Below are 26,102 nucleotides of genomic sequence, written 5' to 3'. Positions count from 1 at the left end.
GCTCCCTGAACCCACCAATCTCAGAGTTCAAAGGGCCTAAAGGGCCCCTGGCCTGAGCCCGTCCTCGCTGTCTGGCGCCAGACGCGGTTCGCAGCGGCCCTGCCAGGCCCCGCTTCTGCTCAGACCCCCGGGGAGCAGGCGCCCACCGGCTGCCGAGGCCCCGCCCCAGCGGGCAGTGGTGAGAAACACCCCCACCCTCCACCCTCTGGCCCCTGGCGCTGACTGACGATGGCGTCACCCAGCCAGGGAGCCCCCGCTCCCCACGGCGTCAATCCCACCCCCACGGAGTACCCGCCGCCACGCCCGCACGGGAACCGCTCACCACCCAGCACCAGCTCCTCCGCGGCGCGGCCCTGCGCAGCAGCGTCCCCGGCCCCACCAGGTGCCCGTAGCCCCCCTCAGTCGTGACAACAAAAACGTCTCCCGACGTTCACACCGACAACTGTTCCATTGGGGGTGGGGGAGGTAGACACAACCAGCTCTGGCCGAGAAGCACAGACGTGGGGTGCGCACCCCAATTCCCCAGACGCCCTCACGTCACAGTGGCCTACTCCCCACCTCCCAGGCAGCCACCCTTCGGAAGTGTCCCCAGACCCGGCCCTTCATGTCCCAGCACCCGCCTGGCCTCTTAAATCTTACATAATCTTCTAGTGCATTTTTAGTTAGAGAGGAGAAAAATGAGACTCAGAGAAGCTGAGCGATTTGCCCGAGTCACACAAGCCTCGTGTGCAAAGCCACGGCTGGAACTTGGTCTTCTCGCCATCCGCTCACTTCCTAAGGGAGGAGCCGCACACAGGCCCGCTCTCTGTCCTCGGCACCAGCCGTCCCCGCCTCCGTCCGCGGCAACAGGCCAGGGCGTGACCTTGACTCTCACTCACCCCTTCAACAAGCCCTTCGGTCAACCCAAGGTCACCAGTGGGGCTGCTGCCCTGTCTCCCTGTGAGCCACGAAGTCTGCTATAAATAGTCCGGACAGACGGGCACGGGCGAGGAGGCAGGAAACGGGCCGCTCCGGCTGGCAGGGACGCTGAGCTCGAGTCCAACGCCTTCCTCTACAGAGGCGGGCGTGGGTGTCCCAGGACACCCGGCGACCTCGCGGGGGAGCCCTGCCCAGACCCAGGCCTTCTGCCCGCAGCCCTTGTGCATCCCAGGCGCCCACCTGCCCTCGGCCTGGTCACCTCCGGGGAGCTGTCTCTGGACGAGAGTGGACAATGAGGCAGGTACGTTTGCACTTGGACAGACGCCTGGGAAAAGCAAGCCCTGCGAGGCCCCCAGGCGTGTGCGGAGAGAAAAGCCTCACTGGACGGAGGGAAGACAGCTACTATCCACTGGGTGTTGAACGTTTCACGCTGTAGCTCATTTGAACCCTGTCACAGGTATTGTTCCATAAACACACTGCGACCCACACAGCCACCTGTCACGTCTCCTGCAAGGGCAGCTCTGGGACCGATCCCACCTGCCTGACCCCACGCCTGTGTGCCGAGCCACACGCAGCAGCGCGGAAGGAAAACCCTCCCCGTGGGCGCGTTTCTTCCCTCTCACCGGGGTCGGGGGGTGGGGGGGTGCAGCAGAGTGAACAGAACACGCAGTTCCAGTCTTCGCTCCGCCACAGACTCGCCGGGTGACTTGCTGCGTGTCCCCGAGCCACAGGGTGGCGTCTAAGGTTCCTTCCAGCTCTGACGTCCTGGGATTGCTCCCACTCGGGATTTCCCGGAATTAAATATTTACACTGGGACCTCGCCTGAGATGACAGATGTCAGGCAGGTGGACACAGATAGAGAGTAGCACACGCGTGTTACAGGTGACACCCAGTCCTGAGAGCCGTTTTAGGTCTTCCGCTGTTGTCAGGTGTGAGATTGTGAAGGAGAAAATCCCTGGGCTCCCCGGTGACCCAGAGACAATGGTCAGGGACTGCTTCAATTAGAGCGACCACTCGTGTAGCCCACGGTCTGCGCCGGGACGTTCTGAGAGTGAAGGGGCTGCTGCTGGTAGTTCACAGCTGGGACAATCGCTCTGACACGGAACCGCTCTGCACAGATCAGGCCACGGCTGCGTGTCCCTCCCACCAGCGCACAGCAAGTAAGCGAAGCCGCTGCTTACCATGCACACACGGACGGACACGAACGTCACTTGTTCCTGCCATCCAAGGTGGGTGTGACACCACTCGCACCAGCGAGAAACTCAACAGCAAATACAGTCATGTTAGAAAGAAGACTGTCATTTCCGAGCTTCCGCCATTATTTTAAAAACGTTTTTGAACTGCGGGAGAGGAGGCTGCCTGGGAGAGGGGCAGTGGGCAGCTTGCTTTACAGTGTCTTAATGAGGTTTGAATATGCAAATAGAGGCTGGGGAAGGGACGGGACAGCCCAGGGACTCTGCCTAATAAGGGAAGGAATGAGAGTCTAAGGAGCCAGGGAGGTGGGGAGCGGGTGGGAGAGGAGGAGGAGGAGGAGGAGAAGGACGAGGAGGAGGAGGAGGAGGAGGGGAAGGAGGGGGAGGAGGAGGGGGACGAGGAGGAGGAGGAGGAGGAGGCAGGAACTCAACTCCCAGGTTGGGGGCTGGGCCCAGGGAGAGCGTTTGGACTGTAGTGGGGCGGGGGGCCCTGTGACCTCACGACTTCACTCTTACTGCTGGCTTCCGCACTGGGCTGTGATGTTCTCCCCCCCCCCATCCCTCCCCCACTCTGCCAGTGAAAGTTCTGAGCCCGGGCGGCTTTGGGGTTCCACCTCTGTGCTCGGGCGCCAAGGAGAGACGGCGGCAGCCCGCGAGTTGAGACCTGAGTGAGGCTGGGAATTCCTGCGGCCGGCAGCGAGGGCGCCGGATCTCCGCCGTGCGCACACGGGCTGTGTGTGTAGCAGAGCGCCGCGGGGCGGCTGTGCCTAAGGCTGCCGCGTGGCCGCGGGCTGTGGTCACGCGGATGGCACCCCCTGCAGCAGCGCTGGGCACACCTTTGAGGCCACACGTGGCAGCCTGTTGGGGACATCCTGGTGTCAAGCCTCTGGTTGCTACGGGAGGCATTTAGGTCAAAGATGACACATTTCCAGCAGCACACAAGGTGGGAAAGAAGGACAGGACGTGCTTGTCCCCCCTGCCACACACGTCTTCCTCTGCCTTAAAGGAGGAGGGAGGACGAAACACACAGAACTGTACTGGACTTTTTCCACCTTCCGCAAAAACACCAGAATAGAGGAACAGGAGGGTGATTCCCCCGTGTCCCGCCTTGGGGTTCAGGAGCCGCATTCAGACCCGGCGGGATCCCATCTCACACCCCGAGTGCCCCCGTCCAGTCTGCACGTGACGTGCCCTGGAGGCGTCTTTGAAGGCAGCTGTGCCCACACCTGCCAGCAGCCGGCCACCTCCGTGCCAGCCACGGCGTCACAGGAAGGACAACACCGGCAATGTCGACCTCACGAGAAGCATGTCCCAGACTCTGTTCTGTAGCAGGCCAGCTCCGGGAGCTGCAGCACGTGTGTGGAACTAAGACTGTGGCCAAATGACCTAAGCGTTCGGGAGAATCAAAGCTAAGCCTGTGTTGCTACCGGAAGCTGTCACCGGGCCAGCGTGCACGGTGGATTTCCAAAAAGGAGGGGGGGGGGCCTGTGTGCGGTGTCTGCCAAGGTCATCCAACCACAGAGCCCACTCCTGTGCCGTGAGGACACCTGCTTCTGTGTCACGGAACCAGTGCTGTTTACACAGAACACGGATGCAGACACACGCGCTGATAACACTGTTTACTGTCACTGCCAACCACGTCACACGCCCTATCTGGCTCAATCTTCCCCAAATCCCTTTGAAGCTGGTTCTATCACCATCCTCACTTTACACGGGAGGAAACCGAGGCCAGACGATTTCCGTCAGCCCCCCGAGGTCACGCTGGCAGATTAGAGCAGAGTCCCTGTGACTCTGCTCTCCAACCGCAATGTCCTCCTGAAGCCTGCAGTGCTTGTCACGTTGGAAAGAGCAAGGAGTTGCACGAGGTGGGAGGGGGGCAGTGGGTCTGTTGAGCTCGGAGGTGACATTTGGGAGTGACGTTGTGGAGAGCCATCACCCAGGCTCAGAGAGAACAAAGGCTGAGAAGCCCACGTCTTTGTCAGGCCGGGAGGAGGGAGGATCGGGAATTGGCGGAAATGACAATTTCAGGCCACTCTTCCCAGAAGTCGGTGAAGGAAGGGAAGGAGCGGAGGTGGCAGGTGGGGCTGAAGGGAGCCGTGCTCTGGCCCGGAGCACTCAGAGCCGCTGCGGCTGCAGGCAGGGAGGACCCCTGAGCGAGGGGCTGCTGGACACTGCGGGGTCGGCTGGGGTCAGGCCTTACGGCGCCTCTCAGCTCTGCACAAGCAGCAGCCCGGTTTCTGCAGAGCCAGCGTCTGCCTGTCGGGGCCCGGCCACCTCCAGGTCAGGGCTGGAGCCAGGGAACAGGCTTCCGCGACGCTACTGCGTGGCCTCTGCGTTCCAGTCAGAATCTCGGAACCGAGGCTTTGTCTGTCTCTGGCTCCCTTTCGTCTCATCGGCTAAAAGCAGCTTTCCAAACCCAGCTGGCCACGGCGGATCCTTCAAGCCAAGCAAAGGGAGCAAATACCAGTGGAGAATCCAGCTCCCGAGGCCACCTCTGAACGTGGCGCTCGCTGCCCCAGTGCTGGAGCTTCCAGGGTGACCTGCCAGTCCGTGAACCCGGAGCCCGCCCAGCGGTACGGATTTCAGGGAAGGGCGCCGGATGCTCCCATCTCCCTGCTGTCTGCGTGGCTGGAGGGTCAGGGGCCTGCGCTTCGTCTAGGTCCTGAACCGTGGCTATTTGGTTTTGCCTTGGAAAGGCCACTCAGGGCTGCAGACTCCAAATCCCAACCCACCAGCTTGGCCATCGGGCTCGGCCCTGAGTGGAATGAGGTCAGAGCCCTGTGTGGCCCCCAGGACGAGGCTGCAGCGGCTCCCTGGCCGCCTGGGGTCTGGCCGCCCACATCCCTGGGAGCCAGCAGGGAGGGCAGCCTCGGCACGTAGGGCGCGAGGACTTCTGCTTCCACGCAGCCTCCCAGGGCTCTGGCTCCAAGAGTCTCCCCCACTGTGGGTGCCACTGCAGCCCGGGTGCCCCTCCCCACCTGCTGCCTTCCCTCCTGCCCAAGCATCTTGGGGCTCCTGCCCAGCTCCCCGACTCAGGCTCCTGGCTGAGGGCCCCTGCTGGCTTCCCAGCCTCGCGCCAGCCTGCAGCCCTGCCAGACTCTACTCTCAGGACTGCCCTGCTGGGGGCCCTGAGGGCCCGAAGCCTCCGCCCCTGCCCCAGCAGGCCATGCCCGCCTCTCCCTGCACCAGCCCTGCCTGCGGCCGAGACCTGGGCTCCCTGCTCTGGGAAGGTTTGCGATTGCGAAGACAGCAAAAACATTGCACCTCACGCACGTCTGGAGAGGTAATTATCACAGTCTCCACGGCACACGGGGGACTGAAGGCCTCACTGGTCACACGGCGTGCCCCGGGCCACCCAGCCACAGGTCCACACTGCAGGGGTGTGTGTGTGTGTCTACACTGCGGGGGTGGGGGGTGTGTGCGTGTCCACACTGAGGGGTATGTGTGTGTCCACATTGCAGGGTGTGTGTGTCCACACTGCAGGGGGTGTGTGTGCGTGTGTGTGTGTCTACACTGCAGGGTGTGTGTGTGTGTGTCTACACTGCAGGGGGTGTGTGTGCGTGTGTGTATGTCTACACTGCAGGGTGTGTGTGTGTGTGTGTCTACACTGCAGGGGGTGTGTGTGCGTGTGTGTGTGTCCACACTGCAGGGGGTGTGTGTGCGTGTGTGTATGTCTACACTGCAGGGTGTGTGTGTGTGTGTGTCCACACTGCAGGGGGTGTGTGTGCGTGTGTGTGTGTCCACACTGCAGGGGGTGTGTGTGCGTGTGTGTATGTCTACACTGCAGGGTGTGTGTGTGTGTGTGTCTACACTGCAGGGGGTGTGTGTGCGTGTGTGTGTGTCCACACTGCAGGGGTGTGTGTGTGTGTGTGTGTCTACACTGCAGGGGTGTGTGTGTGTCCACACTGCAGGGGGTGTGTGTGCGTGTGTGTGTGTCCACACTGCAGGGGTGTGTGTGTGTGTGTGTCTACACTGCAGGGGTGTGTGTGTGTCTACACTGCAGGGGGTGTGTGTGCGTGTGTGTGTGTCTACACTGCAGGGTGTGTGTGTGTGTGTGTCTGCACTGCAGGGGGGTATGTGTGTGCCTGTCCACACTACAGGGGTGTGTGTGTGTCCACACTGCAGGGGTGTGTGTGTGTGTGTGTCTACACTGCAGGGGTGTGTGTGTGTCCACACTGCAGGGGTGTGTGTGTGTGTGTGTCTACACTGCAGGGGTGTGTGTGTGTCCACACTGCAGGGGTGTGTGTGTGTGTGTCTACACTGCAGGGGTGTGTGTGTGTCCACACTGCAGGGGGGGTGTGTGCATGTGTGTGTGCGTGCCCACACTGCAGGGGTGTGTATATGGGTGTGTGTCCACACTGCAGGGGCGTGTATGGGTGTGTGTCCACACTGCAGGGGGGTGTGTGTGTGTCCACACTGCAGGGGTGTGTGTGTGTCCACACTGCAGGGATGTGTGTGGGTGTGTGTGTGTGTGTCTACACTGCAGGGGTGTGTGTATGGGTGTGTGTTTGTGTCCACACTACAGGGGTGTGTGTGTATGTCCACACTGCAGGGGTGTGTGTATGGGTGTGTGTGTGTCCACACTGCAGGGGTGTGTGTATGGGGGTGTGTGTGTGTGTGTGTGTGTGAGATTGCCCCGAGATTCACAACAGCGTCCACTCTGACCAACCCAGATCAGCAATCACAGGCTCCAGTAACCTAACCTCATCTTTATAAAACCAAACACAGGTGAGTTTAAGCTAAATTTGGGGACCCCACTTAGCATCAATGTTCAGAGCACGCAAAGCTCCCGAGACTCAGGCAGGCCTCTGTCTCCTGCCCAGCCCCACCTCATACTTCTCCCCACGAGTGCTGACCCTAATCGGAGTGACAATGTTGTGACCACATTCGCTGCGTCTGTTCTGCAAACTGCACAGTAACGGGGCGACCCCCCGCCTGCTCCCAGGGCGGCTGCGGCCCAGGCGCCGGCTCCCCACGTGCCCCGTCCCCTGCCCGCGCACACCTGCAGACAGCCGCGTGGGGTGGGTGGTGCCACCCTCCCCATGTCACAGAAGCAAGGAGAGGGAAAAGGACCGGCCGAGAGCACACGGCTAGTGAGTGGCAGAACTCAGACCGCGACCCCGGGCACCTGGCTGCAGAGCGCAGGCTCGGTGTCATGCCGTGCCCCTGAGTCTGCGCACACCGTCCAGCCCGCGGTCTCCCTGCTGCAGCCAGAAAACACTTTCCTTTGCTCCCCCTGGAGCCGCAGGAACACCTACGCCTTCCCGCAGCTGCTGCAGAGGGCCCTCCTGCCCCCTGCGGGGAAGAGCCCGCCCGGCCCGGTGTGCGGCCACAACTCCCACACGAGCCCGCAGGCCGGGGCCGTGGCCTCCCGGGGAACTTGCATCTCTCTGATCTTCACGACAGCCCTGTGCGCTGTTATGTTCCCACTTGACTGAGGAGGAAACCGAGGTTCAGAGAGGTTGAGCAACTTGCCCAGGATCCCACAGCCCACAACCTGGGGGTCACGCCCTTGAGCCCCCCTAGACTGGGCTGCAAAGCCCGTGCTCTGCCCTCATGCTCAGTGGGGGGCTTTACATCCGAGCAAGTCAGACGAGAGACAGCAGGCGCTCCCTCCCAGCAGAAGAGCACATGGCACGGACTCAAGAGTGGCTTCGCCGTGGCACGCCGACAGCCTCTGCCTCCTCCCGTCCCCACACACGGCCGGGCGCGGCGCATCCTGCCTGGTTTACAGCAGAGGCCACAAACCCCAGTGCCCCTGGGGCCAGCCGGCAGTGACAGGCGTGGCACCGGCCAGGGGATTTACGGTGACATGGTGGGCGTGGTGGCCCAGTGCATGCTGGGGATGACACACCGGCCCCGCGTGGGCAGCCGCGACGGTTCCGAGCCCCTGCCACCGTGCGGGCAGGCGGGGCCGGGGCTGCCCACGCACCCCGCCGTCCAAGAGAGGCCAGGGATCCAGACTTCTATGTGGAATCTGTTAATTTTTAAATGATGGAAACTAATTCAAACGTTTCTATAAACACCATTTGAGCCAAACACAACACATTTGGTTGCTGGACTCAGCTCGCAGGGTGGCATTTTGCGACATCCGGTTTTAAAGTTTATGGAGGCTATAAGTGTAGTTCATTTAAAGAAAGTTCAGTCTAGTGCAAAATTATCAATTTAGCATAAAAATCATCAGAGTTTCTCTAAACACTGTGCAAGCCAAACACAACACATCTGGTTGCTGGACTCGGCCTGCAGGGTGCCAGTCTGGGACGTCCTGCTGTGCAGTTTGTAGAGGATGGAAGGTCAGTTCTTTGGAGGAGAATTCAGCGTAAAAATCATCTGTGGACGTCGGGACAGACTCCGGCGCGCACCAGCTTGCCGAGGCTGGCACTGCTCCCCCAGCGCCTGCTCTGGAGCAGCCTCGGCCCGGTGCAGCCTCTGCCTCCCGTCTGCTGGGCGGCTGCCACAGCCCAGGGTCCTCGCAGGACCCCCGGCTGCAGCTGGCAGTGCTGTCACCCTGTGCGGCCACAGAATGGCCCCCAGACCCCACGTCACCCCAGGGGGGCTCAGCAGGAACCGGGCTCCCAGCAGCCACGGCAAAGCCCAAACCAATCGGTGTCCCCCTTCTGCAGCGTGGGGCCTTTGGCAAGGACACCCCCGCTCTCCTCTTCCCGTGTGGTGGTGACCTTCTCTCGGTCTCTGTCTTTCTAAAGTCTGAGCTAAGGATGGGTCGACCCCGGTGGTCCTAGACTAAGCGCCGAGGTCCGAACCCCCCTCCCATGCCAACCCCCCCAGCCCGGCCCCAGACCCGCGGGGGAGGGGTGCTCACCAACAGGCCGTTGGAGCCGTGGACGGTGACGCAGCGCGAGTACGTGTGGTGGATGGCGAGGTCCCGGACGTAGGTGGGCGGGTCGTAGCCTCCCCTGCCGTCCAGGTCGCCGGCCAGGTGGAAGTGAATCGGGTACTGCCCCAGCAGCTGCTGCCCCATGTGCTTCAGCTCCACGCCCTCCAGGTGCGCCGCCCTGAACCCCAGGGCAAACTGGGGGGGGTGAGCATCAGGGGGAGCCCGTGAGACGCTTCCCGATCCCCCCGGCTGGTGCCACCGCCCGAGAACGCAGGGCGTGGTCCTCAAAGTGTCCCGTGAGTCCCCACCCAGGGACTCCGTAATGAAAGACATTCTCTGCCTATGGGCTGGGGGCTTGGCCCTGCCCGCGTGGGGGAGACAGGCAAGGTGCTACTAACAGCAGAGGACGTTGCCAGGCAACGGGCTCCTTGGCACAGAGATGCTCGGGGGCTGCGATGGCTGGGGCTCACTTCCACCCTTTCCTGCCTCCCCCGCCATGGAGTGACATGAGAAGGGAGCACTTGGGGACAACCTGGGGGAGGGGTACTGGCAAAACCCAGGCCCTGGGAGCACTGGGGACTCCCGATTGCGGTGGGCCGGGGGCACCCAGAGCCTGTGCCACCCCCCCATCTGAGGCCTTCTCCTGGTGGAGGGAAAGAGGACGCTGACTCTGGAACCTTCCAGAGCCCGTGCTCTGGTGGTGCGAGAGTGCGGAGGCCACACGCTCCCTTCACAGCCACTCCTGTCAGGCCCCAGGGAACCGCCTGACCAGGGGAACCCCACCCACAGGGTGGCCCCACGGAACCTCCTGGGGGGCTGAGAACCCCCACCGGGCAGGCCCCTACCTTGATGTGGCCTCCAAAGGTATCGAAGTCAAAGAAGCTGCAGAGGTGCTTGCTGTAGGGGTAGCACCTGTCCTCCATCTCGCCCATGACCACGATGTTCCGGCTCAGGAGCCCGACCTCGGCCCGCATGTCCACGCCGTCCACCTCCTCCCCCACGTGCAGGTACAGCGGCTTCCCTGGGCAGAAAGGGGGCGTGGGAGTGAGCAGGCACCGTGTGCCCCCCGTGCTCTGCCCTGCCGGGCGCTCCCACGCGGCCGCTCACTCATCGCCAAGCCCTGCCCGCCTGGCGGTCCCCGCGACCCCTGTCTGGCTGTAGAGAAGAATGCCGCCCAGTAAGGGCACGGCGTGTGCCTGGAGGTGGAGGTGGAGGTGGAGGTGGGGGTGGGGGTAGGGGTGGGATTCACAGCCCGCGTGCGCGAGTCTTGGCAGAAACGGCCGACTGCCCCTGGCACGTGTTCCCTGCTCTGCTTTCAGTATGAGACCCCCCAAGACTCCCCCCGCGCTGCAGGGCGGCACTTCCCAGCCCGCTGGCCGTCGGGCGTGGCACAGGGGGTGAAGGGAAGCGCTGGGTGCAACCTCCAGGCTGCTTCTCCTCTTCCTCTCCGGGGCGGCCGGGAGGCCAGCCTTGCCCACGCAGACGAGGACCCGCCCTTGAGACGCAGGGGGAGCGAGAGACCCGGTCTGGATGACGCCCTGGAGTGCCGACCACTGGGATTCTTACGAGGATAAAACAGGCTCCCTGTCTCACCCCCTGTCGCCCCAGGCAGGTCCCACCTGCTCTCCTGAGCCTCGTGGAGAGCCCGGACCTGCCTCCTGGTGCTGCAGAAAGAGCCAGATCGGAGCTTCCGCGTCCCCCACTGTGGCCGGCTCTGCTGCCTCAGTGGTACCGTGTGGAACCGTGGATAAGAGGCCGCCTACTCTCTGGGGACCTCCTTGCCACCTCGCCCCTCCCTCTGGCCTTGGGGGCGAGAATGCTCTCCCTGCTCTGCTCCGGCTTCCCAGAGCCCCGCCATGTTCCAAGGTCCTGGACCCCAGTAGCTCACCTCCCCCCGCGGCTTCATTTCTTGGTGCACTTGGCTCCTAACTCTGTTTTCAGACTCCTCTAGGCCTCCCTATTCTTAAAAAACTAACACACAAAGACCTTTTCCTGACTGTGCTCCCCCTCCTAGCTCTTGCCAGTCTCTTCCCCGCTGTGGCCAGAGCCCCTCCCTGAACTGCGGTGGCACTGACCCTTCCTCCTACCCCTCCTCCTACCCCTCCCTCCTGCCCCTCCATGCTCTCCCACCCCCTCCCTCACCACCTCCCTCCCCACGTCTCCTGCCAAACATAGTCCCCTCCCCCTCCATCTGTGCAGAAAACGCATCTTAAGAAAGGTGCACGGTGACAGGAGTTCAAACTTCAGAACTGTCTTTGATTTACAGCCCCGAATTCTGCCTCCATCCACAACAATCCCAAATTCTTTTCCAGAATAAAGAGATCTTAGCCGGGCTCTAAATTTGGCTCGTTGCAGAGACTGCTGCCTGGCCCACAGGCGCTCTCTCTGCCATTTGAGGACGCAATTACAGGGCGCAAGAATCTCCCACGTGGACCCGCGGCCTGAACCACACCACCCACGCCACTCGGCTTTCACCGTGACCTCGACTTCGGCGACCAGGCCCTTGGTCATCCCCCAGATACCGTCGGTGTCCACATGTGAAGGCCCCGAGCAACCACCCACCCCAGTGACCCTGCCCCGCTCTCTGAACCGCAGGAAGAGCTGACCCCGCCTGCCCCTCCGCCGGCACGCCCAGCAAGCCCGCGGTGCGTCCAGGGTGCTTGCTGCTGGGATTCCGCAGACTCAGGGAGGCCGTGGCTTCTTTGAAGCATCTTATTCTGACGTGAAATGGGTGGGTGGCAAATCTGAGACGGTGCCTCCTCTGGACTTGGTATCGCCCTGCTGGCGCTGCAGCCACAAACTTAGTGGCTTTAAAGCACCACAGACTTATTCTCTCACGGTCCCAGAGGTCAGAAGTCTGAAATGAGCCTTTCAGGGCTAGACTCAAGGTGTGGGCAGGGCTGGTTCCTCGTGGAGGCCCCAGAGGAGATCCTGCTCCTCGCTCTTTCGGACCCAGCGGCCGCCCCTGTGCCCGGGCCCACGACCCCTTCCTCCCTCTGTAAGGCACAGCACTGCAGCCCCTGCTCCTGCCATCACACCGCTTCTCCTCTGACCCTCACCGTCCTCCTTCTCTCTTGAAAGGACCCCACGATCATACTCGGCCCACCTAGATAAATCAGGGTAACTCCCACCTCCACAGCCTTGATTTATCCCCTCTACGACGTCCCTCTGGCCGGGTAAGGCACCATCTGCGGGTACTGAGGATCAGGATGTGGACACAGCTGTGGGCCACGACTCAGCCTGCCACGGAGTCCTTCTTCAGCAAGGCTCAGGCTCTAGCAAGTAATTTCACTAAGAATTTAGTGAGATACACTACTCTTGCCAAACGCATCTGATGCCAAAGGTCTGTGCCCGGCCACATGGGCCAGGAGTGAGCACAGCCAGGCCCTGGGTGTCACTGGGGCTCTGACATCGGCCAGAGGAGAGGCTGGGACAGGTTAGCGCTGCAGAATGCTGGAGCCTCTTCCTCGAGAGCAGCCCCCGTGGCTCCTGCTGGGGGTCACAGGGCCGTGTCTTTACAGCTGGACAGTCAGAAGCGGGGTTCCCTCTGGCCACCCATGGGGAAGCCTTGTCTCCCCCCACGGGCTCTGTGGCCTTCCCACGCACGCCAGGTATGTGGCCCACCCAGGTGTGCGGGGCAGACCTCCCCCCACCAGGGCTCTGCACTGGCTTCTGCGTGGCAGCTGGCAGAGCCCCCGCGCTCTGAGGGCTGAGGAGTCCAGAGGAGGGTTTGTTGAAGGACATGTTGACAATTGACAGTAGTCCCATCTAATTAAGCGCCGTCACTTAAGCCAGCTCCTTAACTGCCCCTTCTGAGGGCAGGGAAGGTCAGAGGGTGCTCGGGGTTTGCCAGTGGTCTGCGGCCAGGTGGGAGGAGAGCGGGGGGCCCACCGGTGACACGGGGCAGCCAGGCTGCTTCTTTTCACCCCCGACTCCGGCCCTGTGACCGAGTGAGCACTGTGAGTCTGAGCTTTCCCACGAAATCCACTTTAGCAGAATGCTCCCATTGCGTCACTCGGGGCCATGCCCTGTGAAGGCGTGGGACCCGCCTCCCCGAGCCCCTCCACTCTCCTGGCACCCTCGACCCTGACTCCGAGGGCTGAGCTTGTCATCTTATCTCCAAGTCTGCACAGGGTCCTCTCAACAGCCACAAGGTCACACTGCTCTGTCTCTTCAAGACGGCTGCAGAGGCTGCTGTGAGCAGGCGGCTTCCAGCGGCCGCACCGTGGGGTCCAGCTGTGCTGTCCCAGGGCCGTGCTGTCCTCGAGCTCCTCCCAGCAACCAGGGCCTAGAGTCACGTCTGCCCCGTGAGACTCCCCTAATGGGCAGGCTCTGCTCCCGCGCTCCCCGGTGGCCACCCGCACTCTCTCGGAGCCACCCCAGTGTCTGAGGCTCTTGCCACCCAAGCATCCTTCCTTCCCTCTCCCCCCCGAGGGCCAGTCCTGCATCCCGGTCTGCAGGCTGCCCCGCCTGCCTGGTGCACGCGCGTCCCACCTCCTGCCTGGTGCACGCGCGTCCCACCTCCTGCCTGGTGCACGTGCGTCCTACCTCCTGCCTGGTGCACGCGCATCCTACCTCCTGCCTGGTGCACGCGCGTCCCACCTCCTGCCTGGTGCACACGCGCGTCCCACCTCCTGCCTGGTGCACGCGCATCCCACCTCCTGCCTGGTGCACGCGTGTCCCACCTCCTGCCTGGTGCACGCACAATCCCACCTCCTGCCTGGTGCACGCGCATCCTACCTCCTGCCTGGTGCACGCGCATCCTACCTCCTGCCTGGTGCACGCGCGTCCCACCTCCTGCCTGGTGCACACGCGCGTCCCACCTCCTGCCTGGTGCACGCGCATCCCACCTCCTGCCTGGTGCACGCGTGTCCCACCTCCTGCCTGGTGCACGCACAATCCCACCTCCTGCCTGGTGCACGCGCATCCTACCTCCTGCCTGGTGCACGCGCATCCCACCTCCTGCCTGGTGCACGCGCGTCCTACCTCCTGCGTGTGCACACAAATGCCACCTCCTGTGTGGTGCACACATGTCCCACCTCCTGCGTGGTGCACACAAATGCCACCTCCTGCGTGGTGCACACATGTCCCACCTCCTGCGTGTGCACACAAATGCCACCTCCTGCGTGGTGCATACATGTCCCACCTCCTGCGTGGTGCACACAAGAATTCCACCTCCTATGTAGTGCACACTCATCCCATCTCCTACATGGTGCACACGCGTCCTACCTCCTGCATGGCACACACACACTCCGCCTCCTATACGTGCAATTCTGTGTGGACACATCTTCCCTCCTGTCCATCCCTCGTCAGGGAAAGATATTGGGGATCAATATAAAAACCAAAGAACTTTCAGCACCCTCTGCCGCACTGCCTCTCCCAGTCTCCCAGACCACCCCAGTCCAGGGTACTCCCTGCAGGTCAAGGGTCAGTAAACCTGAGGACTTTCAGGATCCTGCTCTCCCAGGCCCCCTGTCTCTAGACATGCGGGATCTGGGACGTCTTTTCTTTCCCAGTGGACACCCCAGTGGAAAGCTGTCCTGGCCGCGCCCAGCAACCTGAAGGCTTTCTCAGCCAAGCAAGGCTCCCTCGGGCAGTTCTCGGAGAGCAGAGGAAGAACCAACTGCCAGTGCCCCAGCGCGGCTCAGAGCTGCCGGGGAGGGGCGCCGGGGGGCACAGCACAGCAAACTTCCCAGGGACGACCCCCAGAGGGCAACAGGCCCAGTCCCGCTGGCCGGCCAGCAAAGGACTTTCCCTTTGAGGACCCCCGCTCCCCGCCCCCCAGTCTGACGGGTCGATGGAGTAAAACCCCGCCCCTGGTGGGCTCATCTCCTGGCACTGTCACAGCCCTGCGGCCCCCCCAGCCACACTGCCGCCTACGCTTTGCCTCGTCACCTCGCAGAGCTTTCCTCTGCGCAGCTCCCCCTGCCTGGGTCCACCTTTCCCCCCCTCGACCAAGGAGCAAATCGCTTTGTCCTTCCGGACCCAGCTGCAGCGTCTCCCGGGTGAGACCCCCCCACCGCGCTGAGCGCTGGCCCCCCCTTCCCAGCGTTCCGGCAGCGCTCGGCTCGGCTCATTCCCACGCAGCGCGGACCGAGCAGGGCCCGGAAACCAGGCCGGCTTATCTGTCCGGCCACTCCCCGCGTTATCGAGGGAAGCTGGGCCCGACTCCCCTGCGCCCCACCCTGCCTGCGGACGCTCCCACCCGGCCTCCACCCTCCCTTCCTGCGCAAGGCCCAGCCAGGGAGAGGCAGGTGTGGCCAGGCCAGATTTGTCCCGAATAATCCAGAAGCGCCGGGAGCAGCCGGGTGAGGGGGGAGGAGAGCCGGGAATCCGAGGGGCTCTGCCCCCACAGGGCCCCGAACACTGACCTCCCCTAGCTCCCCTGCAGGCCGGCGACCTCTCTCCAGGGTGGGCCGGCTCTAGGCGCCCAGGGTCAGGGACCGTCACATGGGAAGAGCCGGCCCATGCGTCCGGGGGACACGTCTAAACCACAGAGCCCCCCAGGCCCCCCTGCAGTCACCCTCAGGTGGAGACACCAGGAGTAGGGCCCTGCACTGGGGAAGGACGCAGCGGCACGTGTGGCCGTGGGGCCGGGTGGCCCTGAGCCTGACTCCCCAGACGCGGACTAGCCCGGTCCACACGGCACCGCCGGCCGCGCTGCTCTGTGCGGCCCAGGGTGGCAGCCACCGAACTCCTGGAACCTGGCTGCTGTCACTGAGGGGTGACATTACTAATTGTATTTAATTTTAATTAAATTTGAATAGCCACGTGTGGCTGGCGGCCGCCCTGCTGGACAGCCCGAGTCCAGACGTGTCATTTCCTCGGTTCCCTCCTCTGTGCCGTGATGCAGACAGCGGCCCCGCCGTGCCGGGGTGCCGTGAAGAGTGAGTGAGGTGGTCTATGTCGGGGACCCGCAGCGCACGGGGCCCGGTCCGTGCGGGTCCGAATGAGCAGTGGTGTGCGCAGAAGGGGGGTGTCTGAGCAGAAGGGGGATGTCTGCGCAGAAGGGGGTGTCTGAGCAGAAGGGGGGTGTCTGCGCAGAAGGGGGATGTCTGCGCAGAAGGGGGTGTCTGAGCAGAAGGGGGATGTCTGAGCAGAAGGGGGTGTCTGAGCAGAAGGGGGTGTCTGAGCAGAAGGGGGGTGTCTGCGCAGAAGGGGGATGTCTGCGCAGAAGGGGGTGTCTGCGCAGAAGGGGGGTGTCTGAGCAGAAGGGGGTGTCTGCGCAGAAGGGGGTGTCTGCGCAGAAGGGGGGTGTCTGCGCAGAAGGGGGGTGTCTGAGCAGAAGGGGGATGTCTGCGCAGAAGGGGGGTGTCTGAGCAGAAGGGGGTGTCTGCGCAGAAGGGGGGTGTCTGAGCAGAAGGGGGATGTCTGCGCAGAAGGGGGTGTCTGAGCAGAAGGGGGGTGTCTGCGCAGAAGGGGGTGTCTGAGCAGAAGGGGGTGTCTGCGCAGAAGGGGGTGTCTGCGCAGAAGGGGGGTGTCTGAGCAGAAGGGGGGTGTCTGCGCAGAAGGGGGTGTCTGCACAGAAGGGGGGTGTCTGCGCAGAAGGGGGGTGTCTGCGCAGAAGGGGGCTGTCTGCGCAGAAGGGGGTGTCTGCGGAGTGGGAACTGGCACCGCACACGGGCGGGAGGTCACGGAGGGCTTCTATCGCCACACTGCGGGGTGTCGGGAATCACACCGTGGCTGGCAAAATTTTGAGATATATTTTTTAGATGATTCATGCATTTTCACTACTCTGTCTCCTGTCAGAAAGCCCTTGAAATGCAAACAGTCCTGTTTGCTGGAATTCGGGGCCGTGAGGAGGGAGGCTCTGGGAGGGCTGTGACCGTCCCCGCCGCCAGCCGGGGGGCCACAGGGGAGACGGAAGCAGGCGGAGTCCTCGCGCCCCGTCAGGGGTGGACAGCCAGGGGGTGGGCTCTGCATGGACGGGGGAAATGCGAGCCCCTCCAGGACAAACACGCACACGCGTGTACACACACACGCACATGCGTGCACCCCTACCTGGGGCTTTTCTGACGCAGCTCACTGGGGTGGGGGAGGGGGCTGCTTTCATGGCCTGGAGTGCTGAGCGGAGCTGAGCCGATGGCCACTCTGATGGCCACACTGACGGCCACACTGACGGCCACTCTGAGCCTGCGAACTTTGAGGAGTGGAGGTCGGCCGGGGTGAGGGTGGTGAGTGAGGGCACAGGCAGAGCTAAACCAAGGGAGTCTGGGTCTCGAGGGGACTCCGGCATCTTCTCCGCTCACCCTCCCTCCCGAGGTGCTCAGGGCCGGGGCAGCCCTGTCCTCTCATCTCTGTGCACCCGGAGGCCTCACAGAGCAGCCGGCCCCGCCGGCCAAACGCTGCCCGCTCAGCACCCAAACCCGCGGCCCAAGAGCCGGGCGAGCTCCGACACACCCACGGCCACCCCTGGCCCCGCAGCTGCCCTGCCGGGACCTGCTCAAAGTGAGGGCTCCCTCCAGGCCTCGGGGGGCCCAGCCCTCGAGGGGTGCGGACGGGCGCTGGTCTGAACAGACCCAGAGCCTCTCCAGGGGTACCCTCTTCCACCTCCGCACAGGTCGGGCTCAGGGTCAGGCTTCTCACCTCCGAGACAGCCCCACACGCCGCCCCAGGCCTGCGGATCGTCACAGGGGACATTGATGCAGCTCATCAGCTGAGTGCCACTCCCGCCACGAGTCCAGGGGACCGCTGACATCCCAGGGGCTTGTCCACAATGTGCTGTCCCGGGAGACACAGAGTCACCCAGCACAGACCCAGGGGTCTGAAGTCATCGGGCACTTGCTTCTCTGGCTGCTTCCCACAAACATGGGGACGGGACGTCCTCCCTCGCCAGGGACACGCAACAGGCTTCTGCCCTTCAGCAGCTGCCCTGCACACTCAGAGCAAAGCCCCAGACCGCACCAGCCTCCGCCGCTCGCCAGCCCCAGGCGGCTCTCACGACCTCCGCTCTGATCCCCTGCGGCTGGGAGGCTCCCTGCTCCACGCACGGCGGTCCTCTCTGCAGTACTGCTCCCTCCTCGCTAGCTTGACATCCCTCTCTGCAGTACTGCTCCCTCCTCGCTAGCTTGACATCCCTCTCTGCAGTACTGCTCCCTCCTCGCTAGCTTGACATCCCTCTCTGCAGTCTTCTCCCTCCTCGCTAGCTTGACTTCCCTCTCTGCCGTACTGCTCCCTCCTAGCCGCCCCGACTCACTCGCTCGGTCCCCCGGGAAGGCCCCACGCCCGCTCTAACTCTGCCAAGTCCCCCTTTCTATGCCCCCAACGTCTCCCACGTTCCACTGTCACAGCAGGTGTCTCGGGCGAATCCCGACTGCAGTGACCCTGTGGTGGACGTCTGTTCCCGTTGCGGCATGGAGGGCGCCCAGAGGGCAGGGAGCCTCTCTGTCCCGCTCACCCGGTGACAGGCAGCCGGGCAGCCGGGCCCACACACGCGCACTCCGCCAGCTTGTTGAACAGACAATGACATGGTCCTGCCATGTCCTCATTTGTGCCTCGTGGAGGAAGGGCGGGGCGAGGACGCCTGCTCTGCCCAGGGTGCAGGGAGGGTGCGGCGCACACTCACGGAACTGGCATCCACGCCCGCGGCGCCGAGTCGTGCAGAGAGATGGCTGCCGGCCACGGCAGACCCGGGCACCGGTTCATCACAGTAGGAATGGTCTGCTTCCCGCCCTTGCGACACCCTCTCCTGCACGTCCCGGAAGGGCAGGGCCAAGCACCCACAAGACACACAGAGCGCGACCACTGGCCCGCGGCCGCGCCCTCTCTCCCCTTCCCATCTTGAAGTTCAGTTGCTGAATCATTGCACCCAATACGAACAATAACCGCAGCTGACATTTGTTGAGCACTTACTATGTGCCAGGCACTATTTTCAGTACCTCACACCTACAAATTCCTTTAATCTTCACAACAACCCCACGAAGTAGTTATGATCATTATCACCATTTCACAGATGAGGAAACTGAGGCAGAAAGAGGTTAAGTAAGTGTCTAAGGTCATGCAGCCGACAGCTGCCATTCTTGTCATTTGAACCCCACATCCCTGGTCCCAGAGCCTGTGCCCTTCACACTTTTCTGCCTCTACCAAGAAACCCAAAATGCTTCTTCTAAATGTCGTCATGGAACGTGACCCATGTCGGCACGTCCCGATCACGTTAGGTGTCCGACTGCAGACAGCCTCGCCCAGAGCCTCTTTGCATGGACTGCGTTCAGGGCTGCCCGTCACGGTGCCGAGCAGTGTCCTCTGAGTGTCCTGAGACGATCGATTCCCCCTTTTCCCGCTCATACACCCCAGTTTTTCTTTGGGGAATGACCCTTTCTCCACTTCCTGCGGTCTTAGGAGAACCGTGAGTGCAGGTCCTTGCCTTTCCTAGCCGAAGGGTGAGCACACGGGCCGCCCCCCATCACGCTCTCTCCCTGGGAGGCGACTTTTGAGCACCGTGTCCCAGGGCCTGAGCATGGTGCTTAAAGACAGTGACACCCTAAGGATGCTGCCCGTTAGCTCCTGGGATCCCCAAAGCTGCCCTGTTCTTGTCCTTTGCAGCCTGTTTGCTTAGCTTCAACTTTCGCTCTTGAAGCTGAATAGCCTCCCAGTAAATTCCTTTTTTGCTTAAGATAGTTGAGTTCTGTTGCTTACAACCAAAGAACCCCAATTGATACATAAGTCCCCCTGCTAAGAATAATTGACCAGAGTTATATTTGAGGTCTCTTTTTACCTCTAACAATCTATGATTCCAGTAACCCCACATAATATAAATTACAAGGCTTCTAAGTCAAGATTTAGGAGAAGAAAGGAAAACCCAAAAGCTATAAGGAGACAAAGTTTTGCAGCAGACTGAACTATTGCCTAACAAACATTCACTGCCCCCCGCCAATCCTGGAGGGAGAAACGAGCTTTGCCATCCCGTCTGTGTGAGCTTCACCGCGTGATCTGCTTTCGCCAGTGGAAAGTGGGTGCGAGTGCCTGCCAGTTCTCAGCCTAGGCCTTGAGAGTCCTGGTCCCACTCGCCCTTCTAGGAGCTTTCAACCTTCCCCACGAGAAGAACACGTCCTGGGAAGGAGGAGGCTTATGGAGCTGACCTGAACCAACTCCCACTCTGGAGCCGGGATCATGCTAGAGAAACTGAACCCTGGACACCTGCAGATGCACGAGAAACCAATAAACTCTTGCCATGAAATTTTATGGTTCTTTTGTTACGCAGCATTAGTACTGCCATAGCTGACAGATACAGCTTTGCTGTGATTTTAGCTTACTTTAAGCCTAACAATTTTCAGATTCAGCCAGCCTAGGGAGGGGTTCGTGGAAGTCCTACCTGCAACTTTGACCTGGTTGGAGGCACAGGTTTTGCAGGGAAGCACCTGGAACTCTTCCGCCTGGTACATGGAGAAATCAGTGCTGGCCATGACCAGAGTGTCTCCGGGCTTCCATGACTGCACATTGTCCTCCAGAGTCAGGATGGTGCTGTTCACGTTGGTGTCGATGGTGACCGTGAGCTTGGGCCTCACTGCGACAAAACAGGAAGGCCGAGATGCAGCCTCTGCCCTTGGCAAACTGTCGGCTGTCCGGTCCCTCCCTTCCCCTCCAGAAATAAGGAAGTGCAGGTTTGCCTATCCAGAACCCAAATCACTGGCTCATTCCCTCCCGGCCTTGGTTCAGGTTTTTGAAGTCAACAAAAACCCTACCAGAAAAGAGCCATTCATTAGCTCTGGGCAGAGGAATTTTCCACTCACTCCTTAGCTGTGGTTAAATGCGGCTGTCTCACCACACCCACTTCGCTAAGATATAAAACAAATACCGATTTTCTCAACTATTATTTACAGTGGCCGTAAACCTCTCCCCCCAAGCATCCCCATCCTAATGACGGCCTTCTGCAGGTGGCCACACCCACCATTTCCAGTCCCTTCTAATGACGACCTCGGCAACCAGGCTCAGAATAACCGCAGCCAGCGGGGCAAGGAGCTGCGCATCCCTGCAGGGCTGGGCTCTCTCTGTCCCTCTGCACCCCGCCCCTGCCCCCTCCTGAGACGCCCACGGGCAGGGTGGGGCCCCGCTGTCTCCTGCCAACTCCGCGGACCCTCCCGCTGCTCCTGGGTCACAAGCGCCCTCCGCGAGGAGCACCGTGTCCCCGAGATGCCGGGAGCAGAGCCGGGGCTGCGTTTCTGTCCCCAGCAAGGGGTGCTCACCAGGCTTCCCGCAGAGGAACCGCACTCGGTAGCTCTGGCAGGCCTGGCCGCGGTCGTAGCAAGCGAACCTGTAATCCTGGCCTTTCTTGTAGACGACCTCAGCGCTGAGGTTAATTCCATCCACTGTCGTGGCCTGGGAACGACACGGAAATGACAGAGCAGAGTCTTTTTTTTTTTTTTTTTTTTACAAAGAAAGAAGGTGGTGATTACTGTTCTAAACACACAGTCACAAGTCTAAAACTGTCCCTGCTGCAAAACTGTCGGCAATGGCCTCAGATTGTCATCCCAACGATTGCCCCGCCAGTTCTGTTATAAGAAAGACGGCGTGAAGTCTCGGAATGGATAAATGCCTTGCCTGGGCCCCCGGCACTCAGCTTCAAGCTAGCGATTTATCGCTCATCGCTGGTGCATGCTCTGCGGGCGTCCACAGCAAGCTCAGCACGAGCTCTCCGGGATCTGAGCGGCTGCTTCTCACAGCGGCTGCCGTTCATGAGGGCTCACCGCGTCAGTCCCCTGGCGCCCAGACACGGCTGCACATCATGTGGGGAGTTTGCATTTATTTAGTTACTTTTTATTTATTTTTGAGACAGAGTCTCACTCTGTTGCCCAGGCTAGAGTGCAGTGGCGTCAGCCCAGCTCACAGCAAACTCACACTCCGGGGCTCAAGTGATCCTCCTGCCTCAGCCTCCCGAGTAGCTGGGACTACAGGCGCACAGCACCACGCCCGCCTAATCTTTCTATTTTTAGTAGAGACGGGGTCTTGCTCTTGCTCAGGCTGGTCTCAAACTCTTGACCTCAAGCGATCCTCCTGCCTCTGCCAACAAGAGTGCCAGGATGACAGGTGTGAGCCACCGTGCCAGGCTGGAGTTTTTAAACAATACTCACGCCCAGGCTCCATCCTTGGAGTCTCAGATTTGACTGTGTCTGGGCTGCAGCCTGGGCTTCTGGACTTTTATAAGCTGCCCAGGTGACTCTAATGGACAATACAGTTTGAGCACCGTTTTTGGAGTTATGGAGCTGTTTATGCACACTGTCCCATTCCGTCTGCACAGCAAATCTAGGGGTCCGTTGTTAGTTTTACAGATAAGGAAAGAGGCCCTCCGCAAGGTCGAGTCACTTGCCCAGGGTCACGAAGCCAGTAAGTGGCAGAGCCAACCCTGGCACCCAGACTTGTCCCCCCCCCGCCAGGTGCTCAGAGCCTAACGTCCTCTGCTCAGATCCGGGAGGGCAAGGAGCAGGGTTTTGCCCCCGTCCCCAGCTTCCAGCCCAGAGCCTGGCACCGGGGCGGGGGTCAGTGGGTGAGGGCTGACTGGAGGCAGCTGCGAGGCCAGTGGAGAACTTAGGGAGCAGGATCCCAGCAGGGCAGGGTCCCTGCCAGCTGGGGCTCGTCCCAGAGCCGGGCGTGTCTGCATTCAGATGGTGCCTGTTGTCCAGAGACATGAGATTCAGACCGAGGGCTGCAGCCGCTGTCATCTTTGGCACGGAGACCAAAGGGACCAGGATGGGGTAATGAGGAAGGAGAGTATAGCCAATCAAAAAAAAAAAAAAGAGGAGCCTTTTTAGGAAACACTGTTTTGAACCCAGCAGACCGTTGTCTTTGGCTCGAAAGGAGGGCCGTGCAGATGTGAGCTCAGCCGCGGTGGAGTCCAGCCCTTTCCTGCGAGCCACGCACTCGCCCACCGTCCGGCCGTCCCCGCGGCAGCCAGAGAGACGGTGCAGACACGGCCGACGCTGATGCCCAGAGAGGCTCAGGTGCAAGCTCAAGGTCACCCGAATGTCGAATGTCAAATGTCGAGCCCAGCGCCTGGACCTCCTGATGTTTCCCCATTGCCGACAGAATGGTCTTCAGCGGGAGGTTCCGCGTGCTGGGAACGGAGCATGGAAACGCCGTCGGACGCGGCCGGACACTTTGCCGGGTACAACGTCCAGCAGTGCGTGGAGGGAACATCCACTCAGCTCTGCTTTTTGCTTTTTCTGACCTCAACAACGACCTCAGGTCCGGATAAGAAGAGCACAAAGGGTCCACCACCATCCAGTGAAACAGTCTCTCTAAGTTCACGACTTTATCGTTATTCACAATAAGGATAGTAAAATAATGAACATACTATAACTAATGATAAAATAATGCTAAATAATAAGGTTTATGGGCACTCACTTTGGTTTGGGGACTTCGTGTATTGTTGTATTAAATCCATAAAACCATCCCACGAGGGAGCAATTATTTTCCCCATTTGTGCAGGTGAGGAAACTGAGGCACTAAGTTAAATGACCTGACAGGTGACGACCAGGACCGCGGGTGAGGCTGGGGCACTCTCTCCTAGGGCCCTGCAGGGTGCGCACCTGGCCGGGCGCCGCCTCCCTGCTGCCCGGGCCCCTCGCCCGCTGCCCGCCAGGGCGCCCCAGGGCAGCTCTGATCTCTCAGGCAGACTCAGAGCTTTCTGGCTTTTTGTTTCCTTCTTCTTGTTTTTTGCAGAATCACAAAACATTAGATCTTGGAAAAAGTTTCCTGGAGGTCAACTGTGCCAATCTTGCTATTTCCTGTTCCTTCCCAACCGGCCCCTTGCAATCCTGCCCTGTCACAAACGTCCTTGACGCCCCTCCGGCAGCGCAGGGCAGGGGTCCTGGGACCCCCCTGTGCAGGACAGGGGGCCAGGCCCGGGCTGGTGCAGCCACACAGAGGAGCACACGGGAGAAGGCGGCACCAGGTGCCACAGCAAACTGTGACTGCCCACAGTGGCACCGTGGGCTCGTGGGAGTCCTGCTTCCCTTCCTTCTCTCCGGGGCTAACCAGGGCTTAGCTCCTGGCCCGTGTGCTGGGCGCCTTCCGGAAAGGCTGGGATCCGGCTTCTCTCGCCCCTCATGAGCACAGACGAGGCCGCTTCGCAGCTCTGGCCGTGGGAACAACCAGGAGCGTGTTGGCATTAGCACTGTCACCTTCCTGAGCACAAAGGGACGCTCCAGCTGGGTCGGGGCCGTGGACTGGAGCCCGGGGGCGGGGCGTAGGGGCCAGGCTGGCGTCTCAGGTGGCAGCGCCTGCTCCTTTCTCTGGAGACGAGGGCTGGATTCACCGCGGGGCACATGACCCTCCCCTCCTAGAGGACTCCCTCGCTTCGCCCGGTGGGCCTTGGTTTTGCCAAGGAAAAGCCAAGGTCCTGTTCTGGCATCAGGAGTTTGGAACTCACGAGGCGCTTCGGTGCTCAGCAAGACATTGTCAGAGGACACGTTCCTCGTGGGGGGTCTGGCGTAAGCGTCAGGATAAGGACGTCACGCTGTCCTTGGGCCTTTTACTCTGGACCTCACATAGTTCTGAGAATCAGAACTCAGGGGATTCATTACCAAGGCTACTTCTTTTGTTGGAAGGAAACTGGGCCCTGCGATATGGCAGCAGGCTGGCGGTTGCAGAGTTTGGGGCTGGGTCTTGGCTCACGGAGTCCTCGGTCTGGGCTTAACTGTGCTTTGGGACAGTCACGCCAGGGCCTGTCTGTGCTGGGAGCAAATACAGTAAGTGCAAGAGCGGGGACGCCTGAGGCCAGCTGATGTCCCGGCATAGGGAGGTGGTCTTCCGATCAGCAGTGGTCTGCAGCCAGACGCTGGCAGCGCAGACAGCAGCGGGATTTGCAAACCGTGGAAGCATTTCTCGAGAATTCCAGAGGCATTTGGAGAGGGGAGGTTGGTAAAGAACTACACTTCCTGTGGTCAAGTGAACTAGAGGGATGAGAGCATGGCTATTTCAGAATTAAAGCTGGAACGCTCAGGGTCGCAGGAGAAAATTAAAATTAAATCTGGGAAGGATGTGCCTTGGCGGGGGTCCGCGCTTTTTGAGTCTGTTGGACCCCAGGGAAGTCTGCAACTCGCCACCTAACCTGGGAAAATCCCTCTCAGTAACGCTGGAGCCCTGAAGGGGAGCGGCGGGGCCCGAGGATGGGAACGTTTTCCTTGACCTTCGCCACGTGCCGGACAGAGCTCGCCTTTGGACAGCGGCGCCTCCCGCGGTGCACTGTGGAGGGTGGTGCCCAAGGGAGGCCCGTGGGGAGGAGGCCCAGTCACATGACCTGGGACCCGCAGCTCCACCGGGAATAAAGTGCCGTACAAATCCGGCCACTGTTTGTATTGGCCAAAAGAGAACAAAACAGGCAGGGATGGCCTTTCTCGAACGACTTCAAATTCTGTATCAAGCATTTAAGCGTCTCAAGCCTTGTTTAAGAACAGGGCTGGGTGTGCGGAAATGAGCCCTGTTACCGTGCCCGGGTCCCCTCCCTCCTGCTGCCCGCGGAGCCCGGCACCCCACCAGCCGAGCTGGGGAGCGGTGCGGCCTGTGTCCTGAGCCAGCACTTCGCTGGTGAAGCCAACAAGAAAGTCGAGCTGTCTCCACTAGAATCAGCTGCGAGGGAAGCTCAAGCGCACCCTGTCCAGCCTGGGAATGCTGGCCTCGCGGGGCACAGGGCCGTGGGCGGGCTCCGCGTCGGGGCTGGCCTGGCCTGCGCCCCGGACCCCGGCTGCGTCCCATGCACGCTGGGCCCTGAGGAAGCCAGCTGTGCAGGCCCCGCCAGCCCTGAGGTGCGCTCTGCCCTGGCTGGAGACACGGGGCGGCAGGCAGAGAAGGGACTGGGGAGCTGGACCCAGGAGACAGTTTGAGTCCCCGCTTTGGGCAGAAAATAAGCCCCTGCCTCAGTCTCTATCGTGACAATGACACTCGGCCTCGCCTATCTCGTAGGAGGGCCGCGGGAATCGCGCCACCCACGTGACAAGACCACTGCGATCGAGTCTTCCTCAGGGAACAGCCCCGTCTGTCCGAGTGTTGAGTTCCGTACCTGTATGTCAATGGGACGATTGCAGATCTTCCCGGGGTGAGCGGCCCAGAGGTCTGAGATTTTCTCCCCGCCTTTAGTCTGGGGCACTTTGTCGTGGTCGAACCACTCCGTCCACTCCACGTCTAGCGAGAAGCAAAGAGCAGGGTCAGACGGGAGGTCGTCC

The 26,102-nt window shown here is 61.3% G+C and overlaps 1 protein-coding gene across 1 annotated transcript in view; it reads right to left on the bottom strand.

Moving 5' to 3' along the window:
* The window catches only part of CEMIP (cell migration inducing hyaluronidase 1), a 150,925-nt gene that overhangs the window by 27,433 nt on the left and 97,390 nt on the right, over positions 1–26,102 (bottom strand). The window contains exons 9-13 of the mRNA XM_069466540.1: positions 25,940–26,061; positions 21,129–21,261; positions 20,258–20,449; positions 9,792–9,967; positions 8,932–9,141 (exon numbers count right to left, since the gene is read on the bottom strand). Coding sequence (XP_069322641.1) covers positions 8,932–9,141; positions 9,792–9,967; positions 20,258–20,449; positions 21,129–21,261; positions 25,940–26,061 — 833 coding nt within the window. The remainder of the gene's footprint in view (positions 1–8,931; positions 9,142–9,791; positions 9,968–20,257; positions 20,450–21,128; positions 21,262–25,939; positions 26,062–26,102) is intronic.

Source organism: Eulemur rufifrons, chromosome 3, assembly GCF_041146395.1.
Source record: "Eulemur rufifrons isolate Redbay chromosome 3, OSU_ERuf_1, whole genome shotgun sequence".
NCBI classification, from domain to species: domain Eukaryota; kingdom Metazoa; phylum Chordata; class Mammalia; order Primates; family Lemuridae; genus Eulemur; species Eulemur rufifrons.
Note: the sequence above shows the minus strand (reverse complement) of the source record. Positions and strands in the feature narration are given on the sequence as shown.